At 41.5% G+C, this 10,265-nt stretch overlaps 1 protein-coding gene across 1 annotated transcript in view; it reads right to left on the bottom strand.

The window, feature by feature from the left end:
• Positions 1-8,462, bottom strand: part of TBCA (tubulin folding cofactor A) — a 26,001-nt gene extending 17,539 nt beyond the window's left edge. The window contains exon 1 of the mRNA XM_027634969.1: positions 8,370-8,462. Within this exon, the coding sequence (XP_027490770.1) occupies positions 8,370-8,422 (53 nt within the window). The 5' untranslated portion in view covers positions 8,423-8,462. The remainder of the gene's footprint in view (positions 1-8,369) is intronic.
• Positions 8,463-10,265: the final 1,803 nt, after the last annotated feature.

The following is a 10,265-nucleotide window of genomic DNA, read 5'->3' as shown; positions in this document are numbered from 1 at the left end:
AGTTTTACTCAAGACATGTACAAAAGATCCAAACATTCCAAGTGAGCACGGATCTGTTCTTTTTATTGCATTCAGTATTCCTGTTGGCCATTAAGTTTTTTTACACTTCAATTTTTACCTTTTACCCTACAGTGTCAAGAGAAAGCCTCAAATTATAAGATAGTAATGATTGTTTAAAAAAATTAGCAAAATTTCTGTCAAGAGTAAGTTGTTTAAATATTAGAACAAAGAGACAGCCACAATCTAAAATAATGGTATATTTTGCAGTTGGGTCAGGTGTTATAAAAAAGCAACATCTGTAAGAAAGTTTCATTCTTTAATATATTTTGTTACAGTCTTCACATCGCATTCTGCCTTCTAGCATGGATTTCAGTTTCATCGACTACCAAGAAATATGTGAGAGCTTTTGATTTGAGGCAAATAATTATGGTACCAATCTGTGACTAGATTTTTCCTTTTGTTCCCACCCCCCTTAAAAATAAATCTACTGACCAAAAATCCTCAAGTCCTTCCTCTCCTTGGACACCCAAAGTTAAAGAAGTAAAAACTGACAAACAACTGCATGCAGTAAGTATTAGCTTATTCTCATACTTCAGGTCTCCATTTATATTAGCTCTTTTCAGCTTTCAGAACTGCACATAAGTGTTCAACAGAAGTGAAGATTCCCACATACCTGATTTAAATCTACTGGCAACACGTTTGCTTTCCTTGTTATTTATGTCCAGGTTATTTTTCCTGGATTCTGAAGGAGAAGTCTACACCTCTAGAAACGAGTGATGAAAGTAACCCAGACAGAATAGAATTATTAGCTTTGCCTAGTCTTTCACTAGAAAAAAGTAGAAACATAAGATCCAGTTATTCTGGATCTTGTCTTTAGTGCCAGTCAGTAGTCAGCTGCTAGGGAAAGAGCATAAAGAAACAAAGTCTAAAGTGAAACTTCTTGTGGACGTGTCCTAAGGCACTTTTTGCCTCTAGAAATCAAGTTAAGGACTTTTTAACACTGAAGAACAAAACTAAACCATAAATGTTTTATAGACAAGAGGTAAGCTCCTGGCTATGGCTGCTGCCCTTTTAAAGTCCTTTACACATTTAACTTTCTCATCACTTAACAAACAATTTCAGAATTTGTGCTTTCTCTGTGAAAACCACAGTTTTATTACTTTAAAGCTGGAGACTAAACCCAGAAGAGCTCAAAGGGCGTGACAGAATCTTAAGGTAGAACGAGAAAAAAAGGTCCTTTCCATACTGTTATGATTTACTTCCTCATCCATCTTCTTTTACTCACTTTCTCTCCCCCACTTCAGCTCCCTGGGCTGAAGAGCAAAGTAACACAAGATGGTTCAAGACAGTCAAAGAGCTGACCACTGGTGAACAGAGGTATTCCCCTCCATAGCCCCATCTGACATCTCTGCCAGCACTAATGCTCAAATGATATCTCTGTGAGTCAATCTGGTTCAACAAAACAGCAGGAAATTAACACAGTAACCAAAAAAAAAAAAAGCTAACAGTTTTTCTCCTGGGTTAAGCAAATTGAATGAGCTTACCAAAAAGTTTGAACTAGCATCAGAGACCAGAGAACCAGAGAGTGGGAGAGGGAAATGAGACCTCCAAATTTAGGCTCACATTGATTTCTCAAGGGATTTTGCCCCCAGTCTGTTTAGGGTACAGAGCTGCAAGTGGGTTAGACTGTTCCAACTTCTAGCTGCTGCATAAAGAACCCCAAATTGCCCTTGTTTCTCACTCCACAAAGGTACCTCTGTTCTTACCCCAGTCCGCTGTCATCTCCCCTAGTTGCATCATTAGCAATAGCAAGTAGATCTACCACTCTGATCGTAAGAAGGGCATACAGTTTATGTGAAGTTTGATGGATGAAAAAATTATCTGCAACAGGGGCTTTCTGAATGCATAATGAAATTAGGATCCTCTGTACACAGACAAAAATTCCACCTTCCCGAGCCACAGTCACAGATAGGAATGGATGCTTAGAACAAAAGTGGTATAATGGTACAAGGACAGAGCAAGCACACATCACTACTCCTAATGTTCTGCCACCATCCAGCAATTGGCAACAATTCAGGTTCTACATAAGCCAGAATGGCACCTACGTGCTTAAGCCACCAAATGAAAACTTCTCTCCAGCATTAGAAAAATCAACACAATAAACACTTTCCTGGCTGGATGGAGCAAGTGGAGCTCTGAAGAAGATGAGAGGGAATTGCTCAGTGTTGCTACTGAGCAAATTCACTGTTGAAAGGACATGCATCTCTTCAGAACTAATGTTGCTATTAACCATGGTGCATGCTAACACGCCATGGATTCAGCCTAAGCACACAGAAAACCCAAAGCTGACAGCCTGTATTGACTAGATAATGAAGTATCTATGCATAGTTCAAACTTAAAAATCCACAACAGTGTAACTGTACAACGTACAGCTTTTTTTTCTTATAGTATACGAAATTCCATGTATTAACACTACACACAATTACAGCACAAGTAATTCAAACAACTGCAGTAACGCTGGCAACCTGCGATCGCTACCTGCAGAGCTTAAAGTACCAGCTCCCTAATCTGCAAATTTTACCTACACACATTGTTGGGTTCACTAAGGCTACATAAGCACACAAACATTACAGACTGAGGCCCAAGATAAAATGTCAATGAAGGAAGATGAAGAAAGTAGGCAAGAAATACAATACTTGACGCAGGTATCAAGAACTCCCACATTTTCTTAGCCATGGGTGACTATTTTCTGATTTAGACAGGATCTCACATTTAGGCACTCCTTTTCTAGTCACAAAATCATCATCAAAGATCAACATTCTCTTCTAAGAGTCAGGATGTAACCATACACGAGCATACAGTCCTTCCTGCATCTAACAGCTTATGGAACTAAGTTACCATGACATTTCAGAGTAACTTTGCAAACTTGGGTTTTGCCAGGGATTACTCTACTGTGAAGAATATGGAAATCAGTTACAGGATTTTCTGAAGTAAAAAAACTATTTCAAATTATAAAAATGTTAAAACCAGGTAATTTTTATCATCTCTGTTACTAGAGATTTCTCTGAATCTTCAGGGCTTCTCCTTCTGTTCTTGCCTTTCAACATAGTTATTACCCTGTTCTTGCAATACATTCTTTCAATTTTTTTTCAAATTCTCATCATAGAAACAACTGAAGTTCCCCTTTTTGCCCAGCTGAGAAAGTCTGTCTGGCTAAGTCATCTCTGAATGTCAGCAGCCAGTGGGAGCATGGAGTGGGCAGAGGAATGGAAGAATCCAACAGGTATAACCAAAATAAAAGTTCTTAAGTTACATGCTATTCAAAAAGCAAAAGATGCTGGTGGGGATCAAGATTTTTATGAGGTGCTGCAAGAAGGAACTTGGATTTTCAGAGGCAAAGAAGAATAGCTAGTCCACCAAGACAGCTGAAGGAGCCTTTCTGACATGCTGAGGAAAAGCTGGAGAGAAGTGGAAGTTTATGAGCCCACCCTGAAGAGGCTCTGGAGTGGCAAAAATTCTGGGAGAGAATGGCATGGAATGGAATGGGACAGAAGTTGAAAGTTGTAAATGCTACGGAGCCCAAGAACTGCACTTCTAGAGATGAAAGAATGAGAAACGGGGCCTCTGCTGTGGTAACAACTGGGGTTACCAAAGATCTTCATTTCCTCTTCTATAACCCAGGCATCATCTTCAGTCAAGACCTTTTGTTTTGGAGAAAAAAAACTTATTTCTATTTCTTCCCCTTCCCTGCCTCACCCAACTGGGCACAACCAACTGTAAGTGCTACAGTAATGAGAAAAATTAAATAGAATTACAGTCATATTATGCATGCAGACAATTCACAATGCATCAGGAAAGAGACTTAATACAGCTAAAAGAAGAAACAATGGACCTCGCTGTCTTGAATGAGATTTCCACCTATATGATACACACAATTTATTAATACTTTAAGTCAAGACAGGATGGATTATGGTTGTTAGCATAGTTGTAATTCAGCTTCTGTATACAAAGAACTACCATAAATTTAATACATTTTTCTTAGTTTTTCCCATGGATCCACATTCCAATTCAACAGAAAATAATTATCTGTAGCTGTTTAATCCACATAGGTGGGTGGCTCCATGGCATGAAAAAACAGAAAGACAACAGCATTACATATATGCGTAATGCCACCAAATAATGTTGCCAAGCAACTGGAACTACTGTATCTCCAAACTTCTGAAAGACTATTTAAATAACTCAAGGGTGCAGTGCTACAGTTTTGCATATGTTCTTGTCCAAAATAAAAAAAAAAAAAAAAAGCCTTCCTCCCTAATATCACGTTGTTAATGACATGGTCATAAATTTGGTGGCCAGAGTGATGACATCAATAGATTACTGTGGTCAGCACAGACATACATAAGACAGTTTTGCCTCAGGGGGCAGAAAACAACAGAAAAAATCTGAGATACCAGAATCATGTGTTTTACTTTGGTTTGTTTTTTTTTTTATAAGAGGTAATGGGATGGACAAAGCAATGCAAAAGAGGCAATCTTTAGCAGATCTGATCATTACTAATTTAAATTTGTGAAATATTTTAAAAAATTTTTAAATTGCTTAGGTCTGCTCTAAAGGTAAAACAAATGGAATCAAACCCATTTAAAAAAACCCCAAAACAATAAAACAACATGCTATGCAATTTTCACAGCAACCACTGTGAAAATCAGAGCTGTGCTCGTCACAGCTTTTTAAGATATGCATGGATACTGTTTGTTATTCCTGAAGTAAAAAGCAAGCATGTATTGAAAAACACAGGGAAATAGGAATCCCTTAAAAAAAGTAAGTTTGTTTCTAGACCCTTATCCAGGTTGGTCTATGTATGCCACAGATATTACCTCACACAGCACTATGTAAATGCAAGTGCATTCTTAGACAGTTTACATTAAGCAGTTCTTTTATATGGGACAGAGACTATGCTAGTAAGTCTCCAAGACTTACTCAACCTTCATATGCAGGGCCAACCTGGGACTTTCTGCATCTGATTCTGATGTCAGGAACACTACAAAAGGTACTTAAGACATATGTAAGTAGCTCTGGACCGCAACAACCACACTTGGCTAGCACTGAACACAAGTTTAAGACTCCAGGACTGAGCTGGTGACAACCCTAGACAACAGATGTGCAATCTGCACTCTGAAAAGGGTTATTTAATTTGGACAGAGTCAGCTTGTATCCAACAGTGCATACAATATATTCACCCTCTTGAATCCCTGAGCTCTCAGATGTGCCATGTACATACATTAAATTGCTTTATCATGCTGACTCAGTTTGGCTGAGCAGCTTTGCAGATCATTCCTCAACACCCAAATAATATGAGATATCCCTTCCCATTAACTGAGCTTATAAACAGTTGTTGCATACAATCTTATAACAAGAATAACGAAAAGAGATGTGAGTTTCTTATCAACACATTGATGCTAAGAATCAGAGTGAGTGCCAATGGCCAATGAAAGCAAGAAAGCAACCATAATTCATATAATGGACAGAAGATGGATAAAATTTCTGATTTACACCAGAAATAGCAAATTTCTTGAGTAACCCAGAATGTGAACTAGTTTCATGCTTGAATTATCAACAGAGTCAACATACAGCAAAAGGAATATTTGCATTCTTCAGACTTCTCTTGCACAAAATGTATCCTTGCCAGTTAAATAATTCAATAAGAGAATTGTTCACATTTATATATAAAATGAGACCAATAGTTTTGTGCAACTTGCAGGACTTCCTGTGTTCAGAGCAAGGGGGGACAATCACAGTGTAAATTGTTTTGCAATATGATGATATTTTACAAAGAGAAAAAATAATATCAACACCAGTGCAAAAGGCAAAAGAACAATCTTGGGAAGATACCACAGTTTTAGAAAGGTGAATTTAAAAAAAGAATTGCTTCACAAAAATCAATACACTTTCCCCATAGGTTCATGATGTAAAATTCTATAATCAAGGCTTGTAGATTTGTAATTATGGTATGTCAGCCACATTTAAACAAGCATGTTAAAAGATTGTTAAAGTTAAACTAACACAATTGCAATGTGAATTGTCTTAGTCTCATTCTAATCTACTGGTGTCAGTTCCACTTAATCACATGGAAACTATGGGCAAATGTCAGTGCTATTTTCACACAACCCGACTTACTTTCTTTGCAGTAGTTTTTAAAATCATTTCCTATCTGAAATGGAAATAAGGTATTTTGGAAGTTTTGCATTTTTTACTAATCAATTCCCCCACTATCCAGCAGGTCATTGTTTGGATTTACTACAACTAAGACCATTTTGAAGTGATTATACCAAAAGTATTGCTTGTTAAAACAGAAAACATTACTATTCATGCTCATCAAATCTAAGGTTTTTTTGAATGATAAACTAGTGAAAGTATATAATCACCAAGAGCCTGGCTACCAGAGCTGTCAAAAAAGCAAAAGGTTCTCCCCCTTCCTAGTTTAAATTTCTTTCACTGATATACAGCAATGTAAGAAACGTGCGGGCAAGTAAACTACCCACAACCTACAATACTGTCTCTTGAGAGGAGTACACAAAGAATTGATGATATGCAGCTAAAAAAAAATCCCAAAACAGAATAGCTGCTTCATTCTTAGTCTGAGAAAAAATGATGAGTTAGGTAACTAACGAGAGAAAAAAAATTGCTGCAACAGATGACTAAAAAAAAGCAAACAAAATGTCTAAAATGTTCTGTATGCCCTAAACGTTCTTGACTCCTACCTTTTTTTTATATATTCATATTGCCTGAGCACTGAACGTGCTTGGAAATCAGCATTACAGGCTAAATTCAATGTGCCTTTCTAAACACAGAAAAAAAACCTAAGGAAAATTACCTGACATGCTAGTCAGTCACTTTATGGAATGTTTAATAAGCCTCTACACAAGTCTCACACAGCAGGAAGAAAATACCTATACAGCTGTTCTAGTCCAAATTAGGAGCACAATGCTGATGTTCCTAAGTTAGCACAAGCCACATGTACATCCACTGTAGTAGAGTGCATAACTAGGCTTCTGGGTAGAGAAGGGTAGAGTGGGACTGAGCCATACCTCTTCTTTTATCTGTGTGCAACCGTCACAGCCGCTGTATCATCTCCCCAGAGGGAGTTGCAAGATAACAGTCCTTTCCTCCTCTCCTCTTTTTTTTAAAGTTATGTTCACTTACAGCATGCCGGCTGCTGCAGAATAACTGCAGATATGCCTGCTGTTACCACATAAGATAAACAAGTTTACTTGCTTATTCACACACACAGCCATTCTTCAAAAGCAAATCTGAATCCTGTCAACTGCATTTGTTCCATTTTCCAAAATATTTTTATCCCTTTCTTTATACTAGCCCTGAAACGCATACAATTGAGTGGTTTGCTCCCTGGTTGCAGACCAGGTACTCTCAAGTGCCTTTAGCTAGCATCAACAGTAACAATTTTTCTAGTCTTCAAGTCCAACCTTTCAAAGCAAATCACGTACAAGAAACTATACCTGTCTGACAGAAATTTGCTAAGTCATAACATGAAGTTCATTGCATGAAACTGCACTATTTAACATCTTCAGCCAACACACACACTAATTCTGTCTTTGCCTGAGCCAGCACAGTCTTTATAATCTTAATAAACCCCACTGTGACCAAACAGTTCATGTCAAAGCCCTGTGTTTACAGCCGTAAGAGGGATCCAGACAAACAAACTCTTCTTACAAATTAAGACTGTGTTAAAAACCCGGAAGATCGAGGCTCCGATAATGAATTTAACAGGGCTGCCCAGGGAGGTGGTGGAGTCACCGTCCCTGGAGATGTTTAAGGAAAGACTGGATGTAGCACTTAGTGCCATGGTCTAGTTGACAGGGTGGTGGTTGCTCACAGGTTGGACTCGATGATCTCAGAGATCTTTTCCAACCTAATTTATTCTGTGATACCACTGGTTCTGCGGTGCGAACTTCTGAATCACAAATAACCAATTCAACTGCTGCTTTGGCAAAAAAATAGGTGAGACTTCATACCTCGGCAAGTATACCTCGCGACTGCCCTGCACACAGACGGGGCAGCATGACCCCCCTCGGCTCTCAGTAGTCACTAACGGAAGGACACGAACCTCGCGTTTAACCAGCATCCCGGGAAAGCGGGGCCTGTTCCCGGGGAAGCGGCCGTGCCAGGGCCGCGCTCTGGCACGACCCGCCAGCCCCACAGAGCACCGCGGCCCGCGGCAGGGGCGGCCGACGCTGCACAGAGCCCCGTTGCGGCCCCTCCGCCCGGCCCAGTGGAGCCCCCGGGCCTGCGGCAGGGCCCCCTCCCCTGGGGGCGGCACCGAGCCCCGTCCCTTGGCGGCGGGGGTCACTCACCGCCTCACGACGCCGGTCTTGATCTTGATCTGCCTGAGGCGCGGGTCGGCCATGGCGGCGCGGGGGCGGAGGGCGCCGTGACTGCGCAGCGCCGCGCCGCGCACGCGCAATACCGCCGGCCCGGGCGGCACCACTAGGAGCAGGGCGGGGGACGGCCGGCTTCCCCCCTTCCGTGGCGCAGTGGAGTTGCCCGGGTGTGGGATGGTGGCGTCCCGGTGGAGCAGCCGAGCGTCGTTCGGTGTTTGTTCGCACACGCGAATAAAGGTGGGAATCCGCCGTCGAGTGCAGCAAGGGAGTTATTCTGACTGGTGCCGTGATGGTGTTTTGGAGTGTGGTGTGACCGGCACTCCCCACTCCCCACTTCTGGTACCGTGGTTGGTCATCGTGACAGAGGCCATTTCACAAGGCGAGGAGCCCTTCTCTGGAAACGTGTTTGTGCCCTTTCCCCTCATTATCAGGCCCAGAAGGTCCTGTGCCCCAAGGAGACAAACCAGATATCTTTTTCCCCTCCCTTCTGGCCTCAGGGTCCCTGGGCACCAGGCCAATCACTCCGCTCCGTGCCCTCCCCCAGGTCCTGCTCTGGGCCAGCCCGGGCTGTGGGTGATCCCTGTGGGTGACCCCGGTGATCGGTGCGCGGGGAGCGTTCGCAGCCCCCGGAACACTGTCTGTAAAACCGGCTGAGAAGGGTCCTGAGGGGGAACTCGCTGGACAGAGACACCTGGGACCACCTGCTGTCCAGGGACACCTCTGCCATTGTCTGCTTCCTCCGAGGATTGAGGGAGGGATTCGTGTTCTTTTATATGATTTTTGAGTCTAGATTATGATTGTTATATTGATACATCAAACCATGTGCTATGATCCAATCCGATCTGCAGAGGGTCCAGGTGAACAGAAATCATAAGTTAAATTGCATTAGAAATTCTGTATTTTGCTACTTCTATATTGCACTACAGTGATTCAAGAAGAAATGACTGATAGAAGACCTCTTTGATGTCTATAAATATCTGAAGGGAAAGTGCCAAGAGGATGGAGCCAGGCTTTTCTTGGTGGTGCTGAGCAAGAGGACAAGAGGCAATCAGCAGAAACTGATGCACAGAAGTTCCACCTAAATATAAAGAAGAACTTCTTTACTGTGCAGGTAACCAAGTTCTGGAACAGATTGCCCAGAGAGGTTGTGGAATCCTCCTCACTGGAGATACTCAAGAACCATCTGGAAACAATCCTATGCCATATGCTCTGGGATGACCTTGCTTAAGCAGGAAGGTTGGACCAGATGACCTGCTGTAGTCCACTCCCAACTTGATCGATTCTCTGTGATTCTGCTTGTAGAAATCCTGTGCCGGTCTGATCATAAGTTCTGTGCTATACTAATAATGAAGTTCTGCTAAGGAAAATAAAGCTTTAATTGTTAAACTACTGTTTAGTGGTTAAAATAAGTGTTAAACACACTACAACTTAGTGTTGTCATCATTCTGCCAAGGATCTCTAAAAGAACCTGTGTGTCCCTTTAGTGTTAGGTGGTTGGTAAAAACAATGAAGAGGCAACATTAGCACTGGCAGCTCAGTCCTGGAGTTATAATTGACTGATGGTTCAAGGGCTGTTTTCCTTCATGGTTACACTTAGCTGAGGCTAACCACTTAAGGGGACAGATTCTTGAAAAAAAAACCCCTTTGGGTCTATGTTTGAAAGAACTTTCTCATAATGAGTATTTAAATCAATAAGAAAGAAAAAAAATTAGCTTCAATGAATAAATAAGAAAGACAAATGCAGTTTCAGTGGAATGCAGCTCAGGAAGAGCCGCAGAGGCTTTTTTTCCCCCCACATCCTTTCGTCCTGTGTTGGTGGCGTGCCCTGACTTTCACCACTGCCAGTGACGGCTGTCTCTTGAGAAAAGC

The sequence above is a fragment of the Corapipo altera genome, unplaced genomic scaffold (genome assembly GCF_003945725.1).
Source record: "Corapipo altera isolate COAL_440 unplaced genomic scaffold, ASM394572v1 61411, whole genome shotgun sequence".
Lineage (NCBI taxonomy): Eukaryota > Metazoa > Chordata > Aves > Passeriformes > Pipridae > Corapipo > Corapipo altera.
Note: the sequence above shows the minus strand (reverse complement) of the source record. Positions and strands in the feature narration are given on the sequence as shown.